Raw genomic sequence first — 19,381 nt, 5'->3', positions numbered from 1 at the left:
CATGCCAGTACTGTGATGTTTCCAAAACTGAGGCATGTTTCTACTGGATTTTACTATTACACAAAACAATGCATACTTGAGTTCAATAGTCCTGAAAAATACTAGCATATTTAAAGGTCCAGATGTTCCTATTCTCATATTTCATCATATGCTCTATCTCTATAACAAGCTTATAGATATTGCCATTTGTCAAACCATCCCCATGGTCTGCATTCATGAATTATAGTTATTTCTGGTTTTGGATCTTCACTATACGGTCTGTTAATGAATGCATCAAACTGCACTCCCCTTCCTCCATATGGGTTTTGATGCATCAAAACAAATATGTCAAGGTAGTATTTTCTCCAAACCGTACTGACGAAGGTTGGCTCTGATATTTTCATCAGGTCCTCTCCACTTTTGATTTTTTCTACTAGCTTTGCCTTAGAGTGATGAAGAAGGGGGGGGGGAATCATGGTGAGATTAAAATAATCCTCAATGTTTCTTTTGTCACTGCAATTCTTTTATATTCCATTCACCTAAATAACATTTGGTAAGAATATTTCTCTTCACCTTAAATTGATCGCAAGTGATACCACCTAATTGATAATCAAATAGTCACAACTCTTCAATAAGTTCCAGAAGAAAACAAAAACTTGTATGGCAGCATTTCCTACAGGTAGCACTCAGGTTACATCCATTCTTACAACAGTGCTGAACAATGGAGACTTATGACTAGTCCTGAGGGTACCAATCATCACAATGAACCCACAGTCACATGATTGTGATCTGGACACTCCGTGCCTGACTTGCAATTATGAAGTTGCAGCGAGCTGCAGTCATGTGATTGCGATTTCTGATTTCCCTTCTGCAAAGTCAATGGGAAGCCGGCACCAAATCAGAACTTGAGGTCAGGTGAAGTCATCACTTAACCACTTTCATAATCCTTTAACTGGGACTGCCAGAAATAATGTTGTTAAACAACATCATCACATAACATCACACTTTAGGGCTCTATAGCTTGGTAATGGCAATTCTGATTCCAATTGTCATTGTAAGCCAAGGACTACCTACTGTATATTTCATTTAAAATAACAGAAAAGCCGCTATTATACTTTACTATACTTTAGGATGACTTGAAACATTTAAACAAATAAAAAAGCGAAGTCAATTCCCATTTCCTCTTTTCAGGATTTCTGGATAGTCCCAAAACCAGAATTCATCTCTTCTCTCTGACGAGACAGAAACATAGCAACTCTGGACAGTGTACCCTTTTTATTGTATCTCATGAGAAAAACCCACTATTATTGCTGGAAAAGAAAACAAATGATGACTACCTAAATCAACATATTGTAAGAAATAAATCCATGACTCTTAACTTATGGCTCAACTTATTTTATGCACACACCATAAGTTGATTACATCTCCTAGATTTTTTATAGTCAAACATCATTCCATTTTGCAAGCAGCCACCTAAATTCGCATGTGACTGAAAAATTAATATGAAGAAAGGCAGGCCTTTCCTTCAACAATCAGGAGTAAAATTCAATTGCATTTTCTTTTGACAGTAAAATTGTCTGTCTATCATAGCTCACCATGTGAGGCTGTAAGTAATTACTACTGTCTGATAAAAATTTCCTGGGTTCAGCAGCTGTTTTGGGACTACTATATCTTATATAATTAATTAATTTGTACTAGTGAATAATGAAAAGGACATACCCAACCCATGCACTATATTATAATCTATATCTGTGCCACAGACATATGCTCCAAAGTGCGCAGAAGCTATAAGAAGTCCACCTGCAAGCCAAAGAAAAGAAGCAAAATATACTCATTACACGTCACAAAATATTCCACAGTAGGGTGGAGCATGACTTCATAAAAATATTCCCAACATACTTGGAGTACCTGAATATTTCGCCTTGTTTGTATGGCACAGACTAGGCTACTGTCATCATCACACAGAAATAATAATTTTTGACAATTGTTTTCAGCAATCCTCAGGCCTTGAATGTTTGCTTCTTTGGCCAGAAGTCTCACCTTTTTTTCACCAGCGCAAATTGTTTTAAATATTAATATTTAAATTGTCTTCATAGCAAAATTGGATACACTATTGCTACTTAGTGTATATCTCATTATGAACCAATTTACATCATACAAAAAGTGCATCTCATACGTGTGACACAAGCGCCCTCTACTGTTTTGTTCAAGAAAAACAACTAACTGAAGGAATATCTGGAACCACATAAGAAATAGCATTGTTTAGACAACACAGCAATTTTTTAAAAGATCTATGGTGAACTTCAGTATAAAATCTGAAATTTGTTCAGAGGAAAGGGCACACAAATAGCTTCCTTGGTCATACAAATCCTGAATGGAATTTCTTCATACGCTTTAGTACAGACAGAAGGTGCACTATCAAATAATTATAGTCTGTAAAGGAATCTAAAAATGACCTTGCGGAAGGTTTGAAACAGCCATTAAAGGCAGGATGGAAGATATGACCTATTAAGGAGGAACTTGGAGAAGTTCCAGAAATTGAAGGAAGAATGAGAAAGAAACTCAAGATGACCTTGTCTTGATTTTCTTTAATACAGGATGGGTTGAAGGAAACTTGGAAATAGCTTTCAAGAATTAATATTTGTGCCCTATATTATTTCTAGAATTCCAGCAATGTCTGTTTCTTGAACCTGAAGGGCTGACATCAATTTTGAAAGCCTCTCCAAGTATTTTCTTTATCCTGTCTTATACGAAGTTTATAAAATCAAGACAGGATTACCTTCAATCTCGGGACTGTGCAACCCTTTTTCAAAATCCCTTTTCCAAGTCCCTTTTCCATGGCTCATTCTTTAATTCACTTGTTAGCATCTTTTTCCTATCTGCCTCATTTCCAAATTCCTTTACATAAGGCCACCAGCTCCTGAGCTCTAAACATCTGTATCCCTTCCCAAAATATTCTATAAACCAGTTTTCTTCAGTCCAAATGAATGGGATTTCTGAGTGGTTACACTGGAATGAACCATAATGGGGCAATGTTATAGATATAAAACTATCCTTGTTTCTTTTTCCTACTGGATGAATCACTGCTTAGTCATCAAGCAGGTATTCTTGAACTATTTCCAGATATTATGACTCTTGCTGCAGTTTCTTCGAAGCCAATCACTTCTGATATCAACTGCAACAGGAACTGCATGAATAAAACAATTATGCTGAATATTTTTTAGTAGTTGTAAATTCTAAGCAGTGATCTGGTATGGTTATAATGAAGTTTCAGAGCTAAAGATTAATATTAAAGTTTTTATAAAGAAGGCATGAGCCTAGGGAATAAATCACATTTAGATTACTGAGGATGTTGCATAATTATATCTGGATAATATATACTGCGTCTGTATAATTTCGTTTACCAGCAGGAAGGGAAATATGTGCCCAAGTACCCATTCTCTGTGATGCTTAACTCCCACTCACAATATGCTTCAGCCCTTCCATACTGGCTGGGCTGCTGGGGAATTGTTGTTTAGCAACATCTACAGTAGATAGGTCTGTAGAAACTGCATATTCCCAAAAGCAAATTCTTCTATCGAAAAACTTGGGAAATGGCCAGATAAGTTTAGTGAAATAAAAAGAAAATATTAGCAGATAATAAATGTAAAACACTTCATGTACTTTTTTTTACTTGATAAAGTTGGAGGAGAGGAAAGAGAGGGGGATACCTGTTCCCACAAAAGGATCGAACACAATATTGTTTGGTTTTACTTTTCCATGGTTTGCCATGATAAAAGCCAAGCCGGAATGCATGCTCGTGTTCCCAATAAAATGTCTTTTTTTAACACTGTAGGATTCAATAAGGTCCCGTTGTCCATTGGCAACCTGTGGAGTACATGGTTGGGAAGGCAGTGAGAGAAAAAGAACAAGAAAGATTTATTTGGTTACCAAGCACTTCTAAAAACAAACACAAAACGATTTTTTAAAAACACAAGTGCATATATTTTATCACATTACCATGTTCTACATATTAAAAACAGCACTCTTAATATGCTTTCCAATCCAGAATATTATTTTACTTTGCAAAACAATCGAGTTCAACTACTAATTTGAAAATTATAAAAGAAAGCACATATCTAAGCTTTTGTCAGCCGGATCTCCAGCATGGGTTTTCCCTTTGATGCTTGCTTGCTATTGGCTGCCATAGTAATGGGAAGGAGGGGGCATAGCATTGGGGTTTGGGAAGTGTGCTCGTGTGACGAAGGCCCAAGTGAACTAAAAGGGAGGCTTGCTCTCCAGAATTATTGTGCTGCTTAATGGAGTTGTTTACACCCAGTCAAGGCCAACCGTTCTAGAACTCCAGATAAACAAAAGCACCTGAAGATGTGCCCCACATGACACTATGTGGGACATGGATTGGACATTCACGCTGGGTCCCTGGGAGGAGGGATATGGGGAAACTTTCAGTGTGTAACTTTTGCACCTTTTGGCTCAAATCTTGCTTTTCTTTCGCAGCTGTCATTTCAAACTCAGTAAAAGTACCTCTTCTCTAATTCAATGGGATTTCTTTCTTGGGTTTTGAACCAAGGCAGGCCTAACAGCTTTAACAATTCTGAGACACATGAGTTAGGAGCTGACGTCGTGACGACACGACATGCGATCTTGGAGCTCCAAGATCGCAGTCGATACTCTTGCCGCTGGATGGTCCTTTTGGACCTAAACCGTCCCGAAAAGACGGTGACAGGGAAGATTACGTCCTGCTGATCACAGGAAACTGCAAAGTCCCTGACTGATCCAGGAAAATTCTCTTTTTGCTGGCGACAGAAGCACAGCCATTGAAGCTGCTAAAGTTGGGACAGCTCCGGAACGGGAAGAAAACGGAAAGAGAAAGTGTGTCCATCTGGTGAGGAAATCTTATTATTATAAAAGAGACTACCCCCAAAAAAATTAAAGCTAAATTAAATACGAAAACAGAGGAGAGTAAGCGGCGGAATTAAGCTACATTAGACAGTGTGTTATCCTTTTTTTTAATTTTCTTTTACGGATGGAACTTTTGCAAATGTTTCCTATTCTTTAAATTGAATGGATTAGTTTTTCTTCTACTACTTTTTATATTCCTTTTTTAATACCTATGGATTAAAATCTTTTTCCTTATTTTTATAATGCTGGATTGGATAGGTTTTTTTTTGCTCCATTTAAGAATTTTGTTTTCTTTAAGCCCGGAATATAAAGAAGATATAAAAGGAATACAAAGAGGGCTGTAATAACAGAGGGAAAGGAAGTAACACTGCCACTTGGAGGCTGGAGGCTTGGAAATATTGTCTTTTCTTTTTTCTCTTTGATCATTTGACTTTGTATTTCAAGGTTCTTCAGCTTGTTTACAAAGAATGATAGTGAGAAGAGCATGGGTTGTTTATACAGGTGCTCTTCGGGAGCTTTATTGGCAGCTGGAGTGGAATGAAAACAAAGCCTTGTTTTGAAAGATTATAAATGAACTTGCTTTAAATTTAATAAAAGTTTTGAATGCCAGAGTGGCAGTGTTTACAAGTTGGAAGAATGGCACAACATGAAACAGAAACCTTAACATTGCAAAAGATTATGTTTGAAATTCAAAAATTATTAGAAGTAACAGAAAAAATTGAGAAGAGATTGGAGAACACAGATTGTAGAACAGTAAAATTTGATGGAAAAATTGAGGGTGTTCATCAAATGAAGAAAGTGGCGGTCAGAGTTCTAAAAACTGAAGGAAAAAATAAACAAAAGACAAGAAAATTATTGATACTGACAGTGAACTGAGCGTGGTTGGAAAGAGTGGAATATGGAAAGGGGAGATAGATGGACTGGAGCTCTACCCCAGATTTCAAAGTATAGAAGAAGAAAAGAGAGAATAATTGATGGAATTAAGGAAAGAAATCTTGTCAGAAGCACTAGTAATAACCAAAGATAAGCTGATCGAAGAAGCAGATGGAGGGCTTCAAGGTTATACAAGATATGCAATAAGCAATAAGTTGCGAAGAGAAGTCCATATAAAATTTACTAAGGAAATAACCAGAATATTAATGCCACAAATGGCAAGAGACATAAGACTGCACTATTACTGGAAAGGCACAGGTTGATGTAATGAAAGCTTATGGTAAAAATAAGTCAATTTTAGTTAAATTTAGATCATTATGTATAAAATGAAGTGATAATGGATATAGTTAAATAAATGATTGATAATGATAATAATGCATATATATGTATTGCTTTGATAAGAGGAAATTTGATATAAATTGCAAATGGTGACTACGAAAGGAAGTTTAGAAACTCTGTTATTAAATATAACCCATTTTTATTTAGAACATGTTATAAAGAGGTAATGTTACTGGATGATATTGGGAAGAACTAATGGAATGCCATTATGTGGTTTTGCTTTAAATCTGGAATATTTTATATAAAAGGACATAAAAACAATTATAGTCAAATGAAGGTTGAGGTATGATGATGAGAGCCAAGGTGGCGCAGTGGTTAAATGCAGCACTGCAGGCTACTGCTAGATCAGCAGGTCAGCGGTTCAAATCTCACCGGCTCAGGGTTGACTCAGCCTTCCATCCTTCCGAGGTGGGTAAAATGAGGACCCAGATTGTTGGGGGCAATATGCTGACTCTCTGTAAACCGCTTAGAGAGGCCTGAAAGGCCTATGAAGCGGTATATAAGTCTACTGCTATTGCTATTGCTATTGCTATATATATTAATATATACAATTCATATTAAATCATATATGATGACTGTGGAAGGGATGCACAGACATTTTTGTAACCAATCGACACACTGTCTACAATTTGTAATGGAAGATGATTTTGTGATTTTGTTTGTGTGTTTTGTCTGTTTGTGTTTATTCAAAATAAAATATATATATATAAAAAAACCATTCTGAGACACATAATGCATCTATTTCCTTTTATTTCATCCATAAAGTCATACTCTTCAACATTTACTTCCTCCATATTCAAATCTGTCAATCTGCCATGGTTGTATTGTTGTTTTAAAAACCATAATTTCATTATTAATGTAGTACATTACTCACCCATCTTCCAAAGTATAAGCCAATAGGCTGTTCTGTACTGTTGCCGAGATAAATTCCATGATCTTCTAGAAACCAAAATGTATGATCTGGATTATTTAAATCTACACGTCCTTTAAATGGTAAAAACTGCAAAGACTACATGGTGTGAGGAGGTTGGGGAGAGGGGGGAGAGAGGAATTAGAAACAATGCATTAATCAACAATATTATATGTGTAATATTGTTTATCCCTATGCACAGTATCCTCCTTACTTTTATTATAATAGGTATACCTCAAATAATTGAAAGCAACTACTGCCAAAACATAAAATGTGTATTATTCATAAGCTGAAATATTATTTTTAAAGTTAATAAAGTAGCATGAAATAAAAAATATAGCACTGGTGATCTATTAAAACCAAATGTCAGTTGTATTATATATTCCTGATGGAAGATACACTGTTTAAAAATTGGGTATTTTTTCATCCTTTAAGGGTCATCAAGCATATAGTTGCTTTAGCCTTGAGCTGCATGTGTTTTTTAAAATCAAAAGTGTAGAGCAGTGATGGCAAACCTTTTCGGCACCAAGTGCTAAAAAGGGAGCGTGCATGTGCTATGCATGTACACTCTTCAGGGCCACAACCTAGAAGAAGAGCTGCCCAGGGAGCTACCCAAGGGGCACATGCACACCACAAAATTAACTTCCGATTTCCCGCGTGCCAGCCAGCTAGTCTTCCGGTTACTGGCGCGCATGCGCACGTGGCAATCAGCTGGCCGACGCGCATGCTCACGCCGGAAAACGGAAGACAAACTCTTCCAGTTTCCAGCTGCCGCATGCACAAAGGCCAGCTGATCGCCGCACACATGCGCACCAGAAACCTAGAAGAGGAACGGGCACCGTTGCGTGTGCCAAACGGCATGGCTCCGCATGCCACTTTGGTCACGCGTGCCATAGGTTTGCCATCACGGCTGTAGAGGGTTAATAAAACTAATTTTCTTTTTACTGCCAGGACCCTTGGGGAGGAGAACATCAATGCAGACCATCCTTCCTTGCACTCCCAGTGCATAAATTGTTCATGAATTGTGTATGAATTGTTATACACAACTCGAAAATTTGTAAGTAGAGTAACATCTGCTGGCTTCTAACCTTTGGCTAGCTACTTGGAAATTTCTTTTCGCATTTTAACCACAATACGCTATTACTCCTATACATTTTACTATTTCTATATGATTATTTCCTTAAACAAAACTGAAAAATTGTCTAGCTGAATCTCAAAGTGTGATGGAGGGATGGGAGTTGCAAAATTTACAGATGGTGGGTGGCTGTATTCGCCCACCTTGAATCATATCGAAGACAATTGTGCAACCAAATATTAAGGCTATTTTTATGCTATCTGAAGTGAGAAGAAATCAAGAATGTTGACAGGCTTTATAAATAGATTATTTCATAGATCTACAAGGTGGGAGGCTGAAGCAGAAAACTGCAAGCTTCCCAAAAGTTGTAAGAGGATATCTAGTGATCTCCCTGGAATGCAGGGGATTAAATTATTTAGCTGTTTTTTTTATATATATTAGGTTTTAGAGTGTTAATGGAAGCAGGAAACTTCTAAGAAGTAAATCCTCCAAATCCCTGCTCCCTACAAATAGTGATTTGAGATCATCAAAAGCGTCATGCCCATCCTTAAGGAAAATCATGTAAAATCTTACCACACAAATTTGATCATATGATCACCAAATTTTAGCAAAACAATGACGGAGTGCTGGATAGCACAAATGGAGAGCTGGGCAATTACCTGAGACCCATGGATCATTCATTGCTGGTGTGCCTTATGATATAATATAACATAGTCTTTAAAAAGACAAGGCACAGAGCAAACAATGATCTCTTCATTGACTTGAAAAACAATGAACAGAAGACTAACCCTACTTGAAGAATTCTGAGGCCCGGGCTAGGAAGACTTTAAAGCTAATTAAATTTTAATAGGAAACTAACAGATGGCAGTGATGTAGGGGAGTCTAGGTTACAGCTTATGTAGGTATTTATTTAGCATATTTGTACTGTATAATGACCTGTCTCCCAAATGCTCAAGTGTGTGCAACACAACAGCAAAACAAATCTAAACACATTTTATTTAAAAAATAAAATAAACATATACAATTAAGAAACCAAGAAAGAAAACCCAATAAAGCTAAATAAATATTAGACAAAAGTCCCTAATTCTTTAATTATTAATTTCTTAAATTCTAGGTACAGGTACATATGCCGTTCATAGTTCATTCATGAGAGAAAAATGTGAACATATCATGAGGGCTTCGTGAAGCTTAGTCTAAGACTTGGTTATAGCCCTTGAAATACACATGGAGGCATGAAATGAATTCTTGAGCATATGAAGGCTTTGCAATGTGACACTATTAAATGAATGAAGAAAGACAACTTGGCTATGCATCAGGTATTAGAAGACAGGACAGAGCCAATTGTGATTTATGTTCAAAACAACAAAAGAATGTTAGCTCTCCAAAGCTATGTGATAAATGCTGCAATGTATGTGCTTGTGTACGTTTCCTTCTGCAATATTATGAAATAGAAATATTTAAGCAATCGAAGAACTAAACTACTACTTACATCTATTCTTTGAATCTTCTCTGCTTGTGTTAGCGTTTTGTTGAAAGCATGGACTATTATTTTGTAGGTGAAGTTGGACTGTAAATATGGAGCCTAAAACAAAGCAAGAAAGTTTTCATTATGGTATAGGGTATATGATGCATACAACAAATAAAATGAAAAAGTTTAGGTTTTTTTATACTAACCATTTTTTCTACTGGATAATTCTTCAGTGAAGAATGCAATTCTTCTACAGATTTCCCATGACCCCACAGCTCAAATATTGATCTAAAAGCAAATAAATACAGGTATTCAAGAACATTTTTATCCTACTTTGGTTAAAAACCTCCACTGTCTCTACAAAAGTGGTTATTTCAAATTTATACATTTACTTTAAAAGATATAGATAATATTTGATCGTAGCCAAAGGCATGTACTATGTTTATAAAACTATGTGTCAGGCACAAAAGACCAAGACCATGTGTGATGTTCCAATTAAACCTATTTATTACTCATCATGCCTAGGCACAGGAATCTACTCAACTAACATTAGCACTGTTTTGGTGCTGGTTAAGGATCAATGGGATTCAGGAGAGGCTGGACTTAGTCCATTTGTGACTACTAAGATACTCTAGGCTGATTTCTCTTTTGACTCTGCTGTCAGGTCTGACACTCCTCCTACACTATGTAATAATATAAGAGCAGTGAATTATTATTACAAGAAAATATATATTCAAATCCATACAGAAATATACATTACATTCACATACAGGCATTCACTGCTTAAAACTATGATAAGATGGGAAAAATAAAATTAAAGTTGAGAACAACTGACAATCTAAAAGATGACCAAAATGATGGTCTAGGTGTTACCTCAAACTAGACTCAAAATGTTATTGTGTTATATACATCAGCATTGTCTTTCTTGAGCAGCGGTCATAAAATTGCCCTGAGGTATTAGAAAAATGCAACACAAAAGATATAAATGCACTTCATGTGTCAAAAAATCCATAGTACAAAAAAACTATAACAAATGGCCATTATTTTCTATCATTCTTGATTCAAAAGGCCAAAGACATATTTCCAGGAATATTTAAAAATCAATCTGATTATACTGCCAATATGATCACAATGAATCTTATTTTTAAAATGTCATCCTATGTTAGGGAAGTCAGGAAGAGAAAGGAGCTAGTAGGCCCTCCTTGGATTAATTTTCTTGGTTTGTAATCTCAATTCTTGTTGATAAGGATTTGCTGCATTGATGTGGAACCAATCTGATTTGCTTGTAACCAAGGGACTGTAGAATATAGTGGAAAAACAGAGCACAAAGCTTTAGAGCAACAGCTGGCATCCACCTTGCAAGAGTACTCAAGGCTGTCCCAAGTCCAATTTGAATAGGAGAAAAACACTACATCACTGGCATGCAAAAGGATTCTGGTCACTTGCTCCATTAAATGAGGTAGACATTGTGGCATTGAAATTATGGAGTTAATAGAGATGTTGAAAAATAAGTGTGCCAAGATGCAATCCCCTTTGACAGCTCTCTGTACAGGTTAAAGAGTATCCCAAGCAGGCTACATCTGATTTTCAAACTGGTGTTATAACTCCCTAATGAGCAGCAGCGAATTTCTGTCAAATTTAGTATACATCCGGAGACTAAATCTCTCTAAAGTCTACAAAATAAGAATTACATATTTACTTCCAGTGGCTTTGCAGCAGAGATGGATAAAATTTCCAATATTGCTTTTGTACAACTTCAACTCATTTAATGATATTTGTACAAAGGCACACAACTAAAGCATGCAAAACAAAAATTCCTTGCACCACACCATCAGAAAACAAACTGAAATCATTTAGTCTCATGCATAGAAACCGTAACAGATAAATATTTTGCCTCTTTTTTGACACAGTTGTAAACGCATCCTAGAAAGGCCAACGTCAACACTGCAATTCATAAGCTAGTCAAAGTTCTACTGGCACTGGCAGTGAGAGACGGAAGGAGATTTCTACCTCTGCTGGAAAAAAGGAAGAGAAAGCTTAAAGGGAACCTTAATGCAAAAGGGAAGCAGGGACATTTTCCCTCTCTTATTCTTATTTTTTTAACAACATCAGTCCTTACTTTGCACATACTGTTCGTTTCATTAGTCTTCTAGCTACCTCTTCAGAAGGCAAGTCAAGAATCCAAAACGGGCTCTGAAGTCAGGGGGGAAAAGCAGCAGTTATTACAAGGAACAGCAGTGCAAACCAATAACATTGTTATTTAGACAGCTACAACCTCCTTTTCTTTCCCTCCCTCCCTCCCTTCCTTCCTTCCTTCCTTCCTTCCTTTCTTTTTCATATGTATTTATGGAGCATTTATAAAATGTTTCCATCAAAACTACAATAAGTGGTATTGCAAAGGAGCAGCCACAGCCAGGGCAATAATAATGGAAATACAACATATAATTATAGTAGGCAAGCGTTATAATTAATATAGCAACCCTGACAGCAGGCCCTCTAGAGTATTCAGGCCCCAGAAGCTTTCCGAAACAACCAAGTTTTAATGAGCTTCTAGAGGGTCGCGAGAGTGGAAGCAACCTATGGCGGAGTGGGTGGGGTGGGGATAGATGGGGATAAACTATATGGGATTCAGCAGGAATTGTTTGTGTCCTTGGATGAGACAGGCCGAATTTATATGAGACAGGTAATTTAAATATTTCATTAAAGCTAGATAATCTATTCTGAAATATTTCCCCCATTTTCACATCACAGATAATGCTACACGTTCAACTGTACCTTCCATTTCTGAAGAAGGGGACGGATTGCACTGTTTATGACCTCTGCCACTGGAGAGTTTCAATCTTGCTGTTCATAATACCTATTTGGTGCTCTTCCTTTAATTAGTAACTCTGTCACATCAGGCCTGAACTGATGCTACTAAGAACAGCAAAGCTCTGGAGTGGATCTTCAGCTCTCCTTAGGGAGAAACCAATTGATTACCAAACAAGAGCACATCATGTACGATGCTTTGTTGGAAAATGCTATTTAAATCTCCAGCAAGATATATTAGCAGCAGTTGCCAAGATACAAATTAGAGGAAACGGGGAGGAGGGGGAGAGTTGGAAACATGTTGAAAAATGTGATGAAATGCAGATGAAATATAGCAAAATATATTTCCAGTATATATCAGAAACAAAATGCTTCTTTTTCTTCCTTGCTTTGCTTGCTTGTTTTAACCAGTAGGGGTCTGGAAATTGATTCATGAAATGTGACCCAAAATTTGAACCAGATTTGAAACTGTTGGCTCCTGAAATTCCACCACCACCCCTCAAAACAAAAAATCTGGGAAGAAAAAGACATACAGAGGGACAAGATATTTTGCAGGAGTTGAAGTACAGGTAGTTTTCAATTTACAAACATTTTTTAGTGATAGTTCGAAACTACAGCACTGAAAAAAAGTGACTTATGACCGTTTTTCACACATACAACCACTGCAGCATTCCCATGGTCACATGATCAAAATTTGGACACTTGGCAATTGGTATATATTTATAATAGCTGCACTGTCCTAGGGTCGTGAGACAAGCAAAGTCAATGGGGAAGCCAGATCACTTAACAATCAGATGATTTACTTAATAATTTTACTTTATTTACTTTTACTTAACAGTACTGATTCTTTAACAACTGTAGCAAAAAAGTCTTAAAATGAAGCAGAACTTACTTAACAACTGCCTCACTTAGCAATGGAAAGTTTGGGCTCAACTGTGGTCGTAAGTCAAGGACTACTTTCCCAAAAATAAGACAGGGTCTTATTTTCTTTTGACCCCCAAAATAAGCACTTGGCCTTATTTTCGGGAAGGTCTTATTATTTTTTAGGTGCAGGAGGCGGCTGTGTTGCAATATTTTTGAGAAGGGCTTATTTTTGGGGGAGGGCTTACAGGTGACACTCAAAAAATTAGAATATCATGCAAAAGTTCATTTATTTCAGTAATGCAACTTACAAGATGAAACTAATATATGAGATAGACTCATTACATGCAAGGCAAGATAGTTCAAGCTGTGATTTGTCATAAGAGTGCACAGTATAGAGCTGTTTAGAAGGAATTATGAAAAATGTAGTAGAATTATCTATGGGGTTGCCACAAAGAAGAGAAGATCAATCTATTCTCAAAAGCACCTGTAGGCAGGGTAAGAAATGAATTGAAACTAATCAAGGAAAGAATCAACCTAGAACTTAAGGAGAAATTTTCTGACAAAACAATCAGTAGAATGGCTTGTTTCCAGAAGCTGTGGGTGCTCCATCTCTTTTAAGAAGAGATTGGACAGCTCTTTGTCCCAAATGATATACAGGTGAAACTCGAAAAATTAGAATATGGTGCAAAAGTTCATTTATTTCAGTAATACAACTTAAAAGGTGAAACTAATATATGAGATAGACACATTATAATATGCAAAGCAGGATAGTTCAAGCTGTGATTTGTCATAATTGTGATGGTTATGGCTTACAGCTCATGAAAACCCCAAATCCACAATCTCAGAAAATTAGAACATTGTGAAAAGGTGCAATATTGTAGGCTCAAAGTGTCCCACTCTAATCAGCTAATTAACACATAACACCTGCAAAGTGTTCCCGAGCCTTTAAATGGTCTCTCAGTCTGGGTCAGTAGGAGTCACAATCATGGGAAAGACTGCTGACCTAACAGTTGTGCAGAAAACTATCACTGACATCCTCCATAAGGAGGGAAAGCCTCAAAAGGTAATTGCAAAAGAAGTTGGATGTTCCCAAAGTGCTGTATCAACGCACATTAATAGAAAGTTATGTGGAAGGGGAAAGTGTGGAAGAAAAAGGTGCACAAGCAGCAGGGATGACTGCAGCCCGGAGAGGACTGTCAGGAAAAGGCCATTCAAAGGTGTTGGGGACTTTCACAAGGAGTGGACTGAGGCTGGAGTCAGTGCATCAAGAGCCACCACACACAGACGGATCCTGGACATGGGCTTCAAATGTCATATTCCTCTTGTCAAGCCGCTCCTGAACAGCAAACAATGTCAGAAGCGTCTTACCTTGGCTAAACAAAAACAGACTTGGTCTGTTGCTCAGTGGCCCAAAGTCCTCTTATGATGAGTCAACTTTTGCATCTCATTTGGAAACCAAGGACCCAGAGTATGGAGGAAGAATGGAGAGGCACACACTGCAAGATGCTTGAAGTCCAGTGTGAAGTTTCCACAGTCTATGTTGATTTGGGGAGCCATGTCATCTGCTGGTGTTGGTCCACTGTGCTTCATTAAGTCCAGGGTCAACGCAGCCGTCTACCAGGAGATTTTGGAGCACTTCATGCTTCCTTCTACAGACAAGCTTTATGGGGATGCTGACTTCATTTTCCAGCAGGACTTGGCACCTGCCCACACTGCCAAAAGCACCAAAACATGGTTCAATGACCGTGGAATTACTGTGCTTGATTGGCCAGCAAACTCGCCTAACCTGAACCCCATAGAGAATCTATGGGGCATTGCCAAGAGAAAGATGAGAGACATGAGACCGAACAATGTAGAAGAGCTGATGGCCACTATTGAAGCATTCTGGTCTTCCATAACACCTCAGCATGCCACAGGTTGGTAGCTTCCATGCCACACCGCATTGAGGCAGTAATTGCTGCAAAGGGGGCCCAAACCAAGTACTGAGTACATATGCATGCTTATACTTTTCAGAGGTCCGATATTGTTCAATGTGCAATCCTTGTTTTATTGATTGCATGTAATATTCTAATTTTCTGAGATTGTGGATTTGGGGTTTTTATGAGCTGTAAGCCATAATCATCACAATTATGACACATCATGGCTTGAACTATCTTTCTTTGCATGTAATGAGTCTTATCTCATATATTAGTTTCACCTTTAAGTTGCATTACTGAAATAAATGAACTTTGCATGATATTCTAATTTTTTGAGTTTCACCTTTATTTTAGAGCATGCGTTCAGAAGCCTGATTGGTCTTATTATCCGGGAGCTCTTATTTTCAGGGGAAAAGGGTACCTATATGGTCACATAAATGCCAAGATAAGGAAGCAAATGACTCGTTTTCATTCCAGGGAATGAACCTATCCATATATTGTGCTCAGCAATCATAGAATTCTGGAATGCAGTGCTCCCAGATTGTTCTAGTTTCTGCTTAAAAGTAGGGTTTACTGGAAAGACAATGCTGCTCTCTGTAGCTGTCTTTGCTCCTCAAAGGAAGTCTCAAGAAAAGATGATGTCCTCTCATGGTTACCCACAGATTGCAAGGACAGCGCCAGCTGCCAAGGATAATAGGTATTCTGTCACCCAACTTAAGGAGTGGTATCAATTCTCAATGTTCAGACAACTGGCCAGAAAAATATCAGATCAAAAAAAGGGCCCAATATACATGCATATCCTTTTGGAAATATAGCCTGCATTTTCATGGCACTGAACAACTGTCAACATTTTTTCACTGAAAATATTTTGTTTCCCACATTATACTTTTCAAATTATTTCATGCAAATAAAACACTGCATCAATGTAATTAGAATAATATTCCTTATTATCCTAGGTATAATATTTCACAAGATTTTTATCATGATTAAGATTAAAGCTTGGCTGCAAAAATATTCATTTTACAAACAATCTCATAAAAATACATTTCATCTTCTATATAATTCTTACCTTTAATCTCAGTTCTTGTGAATTGCTGAATCTTCCATCACAGAGGGAAAGCAAAGACTTTATTTCCTAGAAGAAAGTAAGATATGAGCAATCATTTTGGAAACAACATTTTAATAAACATCCTAAAATCATCTAACACTGTTATTGCATTATTACTGACATGCTGGGCAAGCCATGTTGAAAGGATGCTAGACCATTGCATCCCTAAACATCTCCTCTATGGTGAACTGTCTCAAGGAAAGCAATCGAACAGGGAACAAAGGAAATGCTACAAAGACACGTTGAAAGCCTCCTTCAAGTCCCTGGATATTGATACCACCTCCTGGGAAACCCTGGCACCAGATTGATCAACATGGCGCACACTGATCCACCAAGACTGCCAGGCATCTGCGGATAGAAAACTAACCATAGCACAAGAGAAGTGAGCACTTCGAAAAGCTAGAGCTGCAAATGCTGCAACAATACTGCCCACAGGTCATGTGGCAGAATATTTTGTGCTCATATAGACCTTACCAGCAGACAAATTGTGGACAACCTACAACCTGTTAAGATGTCAAGGTCCTCTTCTAACACGATACGTGAGCATCATCATTATTACAGTATTCTTTATCCTTTAAAAAATACAACTTATGGCTATCTTCTTTAAGAATAACTTCAGGAGAGCCAGTTTGGTGTAACAATGAAAGCGCCACACTAGAAATTAGGAGATTGTGAGTTCTAGTCCCACTTTAGGCACAAAACTAACTGAGTGCCTTTGGGCCAATCACTTTCTCAGTAGCCTAGGAAGATGGAAATGGGAAGTCACTTCTGAAATCTTGCCAAGAAAATTGCAGGAACCTATCCAGGCCTGTCACCAAGAATCAAAAACTGATTCAAAGACACCAAATAATAATCATCATCAGTGGTGAATAATCCAAAAGCTGAGTAGGTTTTCACTTTTCACTCTATAAGTCATACTGGAAAACCCAGAATGCTAGTTGCTGCAATTGCTTTCTCCTTCCACCCCTTCCAGAGTAGGTACAGCCAAATATTACTTCGCTTGGAAGGACGGGAATAAAGAAGGCCACTTAAAAGATTTACATTTTACCCCAGGTAAGTATAAACACACAAAAGCAAAATAGCCAACTGTTTTCCCACCTCTGCCTCAGCAGGAAAAAGAGAAGGCAAGGCTGTATTTTAGGTTATTGAACCTGACATTAAGCCAAATGGGGAAAGGCTATTCAATTGGAAAAGAAGCATTTGAGTAAGTGAGAATGAAGTGCAGCAAGTGGAGTAGAATGTTCTCCATGCAGTGTGGAGGGGAAAGTTGATGCAATGCAAGAAAATTTGGGCAAGTTGCTTCCTCAACAGGTAGCATTTACACTTCCTCATCCATTCTCACCTCCGAATATGGCAATTGGCCCAACCTAAGCAGTCCTATCCAATTCTGAGATTGCCTAGACAAGTACCAGCAGTTTTCTTGGCAAGGTTTTCATGGGTGTTTACCATTATTGCCCCTTTCTCAGAGCTGGGAGAATGACTGGCCCAAGGGTCATTGATTCTGTGCTTAAAGCAGGAGTAGAACTCATGGTCTCCAGTCTGATCTTTTTAACAATGACATCAAACTGGTTCTCAAGTTTACATGACTAGAAAGTGAATCAGATGGGTGATTCTTCTACTCATGTTGATGTTCATATTGAATCTTCAATATAAATCTGCACAAAGAAGCTGTACAGAGTATGTCCAAGATTTGAGCTTCCTGAAATTCTTTCCAACCCTTTTTTTCTCTCGCGTTCCAACGTGTATGCAATCAACTTCCGTATTATATGTTATAGCCACAGGCATCCCGCCTAGTAAATTCTGAAAGACCAGGGTAGGGACAGATCATCACGATTGTTAATTGTCGACCACTGGAGAGCACACAATAATAATATTAATAAAAACCACACTTAATACTCTGAAGCTATGCTCAATCCATGGGCTACTATGCAAACTATAACTTGAACAAACAGAAATTGTCATAACGATCTCTCTTCCACCCATGCGTTGGATGTCGTTCTTCTTTGAAGTGAATGTTGTTGTTTTTTGCAGCTTGGGGAAATGTTCCAAGGCTCCTACCGGTAGTATGAAGCCTGGAGTGTCAGCATAAGACTAGCAAAGGCCTACATGACCCCATTTTATTCGTCTGCAAAAAAAAAAAAAAAAAAAACCAAAGTTGCGGGACTTTCTAATTCCCATTCTGCAGCGCCGGAATAAGCAAAAGAATTCATACGGCGCCGAACCCCCAAGGCAGGGTTGCGATAAAATCCGGAGGCGCGTGGAGGCCGCGCGCGCGCACGCTCAGTTCCCGGGAAATTCCAAGCGGCAGAAAGGGCTCGCGCGCGCTCCACACCTCGGACTCACCGGCAACCGGAATTCTACGTTCTGCTGCGCTAGGAGCAGCAAGTACTGCCCATAGCCCGTTTTCGCCAGCGCCATAGTCCCGGCTCGCGCTCTTAGAGGCGGCCGTACGCGCGCGCGTGAAGCAGGAGGGGCGGGATCGAGGCTGGGGAAAAGAAAAGGAGGAAACATTGTCGAAGCGCCCCGGACTTGGGAAGAGAAGCGCAGAATTTTTACCGAATGGTAAAAAGTTTTACCGAATGGTGGGGAAGGCGCTAGCTAGACTTACACTAATTTTATTGTCACTTTGAATGTACACTAATCGGCATACATTAAAATGAAATCTCGTTGCATACAGCGAATTTGCTACTATCTCAGTCAAGGCAATGACGGTGAGAATAACTGCTACTGCATCATTACGGACCCTGCTGCCATAGGGACCTTATAGAGTGGAGTAGAATTGAATTGAATTCTTTATAGGCCAAGTGAGATTGGACACACAAGGAATTCGTCTTAGGGTACAAATAAGCAATCAGGAAACAATCAATATCAATATAAATCGTAAGGATAAAAGCAACAAAGTTGCAGTCATAAGTGGGAGGGGATGGGTGATAGGAACGATAAGAAGACTAATAGTAATTATATTGCCGTGCAAACTTTGTTTGACTTAATAAAAATTGTTATTTTTTTCAGTAGGTTCTGTAGGACGAGTAAAGAAATAAGTACCGGTAGGGAAATTTTAGCCAGCGAGGTTCTTCGC

The 19,381-nt window shown here is 38.1% G+C and overlaps 1 protein-coding gene across 1 annotated transcript; it reads right to left on the bottom strand.

Annotated features, from left to right (window-relative positions):
* Positions 1 to 236: 236 nt before the first annotated feature.
* Positions 237 to 18,754, bottom strand: TRMT11 (tRNA methyltransferase 11 homolog). Its single transcript, XM_032216850.1, has 9 exons — positions 18,646 to 18,754; positions 16,264 to 16,329; positions 11,726 to 11,799; positions 9,813 to 9,894; positions 9,628 to 9,720; positions 7,028 to 7,162; positions 3,690 to 3,846; positions 1,699 to 1,779; positions 237 to 422 (listed from the first exon to the last, which is right to left on the bottom strand). Exons 1-9 carry the CDS (start codon positions 18,718 to 18,720, stop codon positions 328 to 330), a joined length of 858 nt encoding a protein of 285 aa, XP_032072741.1. The 5' UTR covers positions 18,721 to 18,754; the 3' UTR covers positions 237 to 327.
* Between the last annotated feature and the right edge of the window lie 627 nt (positions 18,755 to 19,381).

The sequence above is a fragment of the Thamnophis elegans genome, chromosome 4 (assembly GCF_009769535.1).
Source record: "Thamnophis elegans isolate rThaEle1 chromosome 4, rThaEle1.pri, whole genome shotgun sequence".
In the NCBI taxonomy this organism is placed as follows: Eukaryota; Metazoa; Chordata; class Lepidosauria; order Squamata; family Colubridae; genus Thamnophis; species Thamnophis elegans.
Note: the sequence above shows the minus strand (reverse complement) of the source record. Positions and strands in the feature narration are given on the sequence as shown.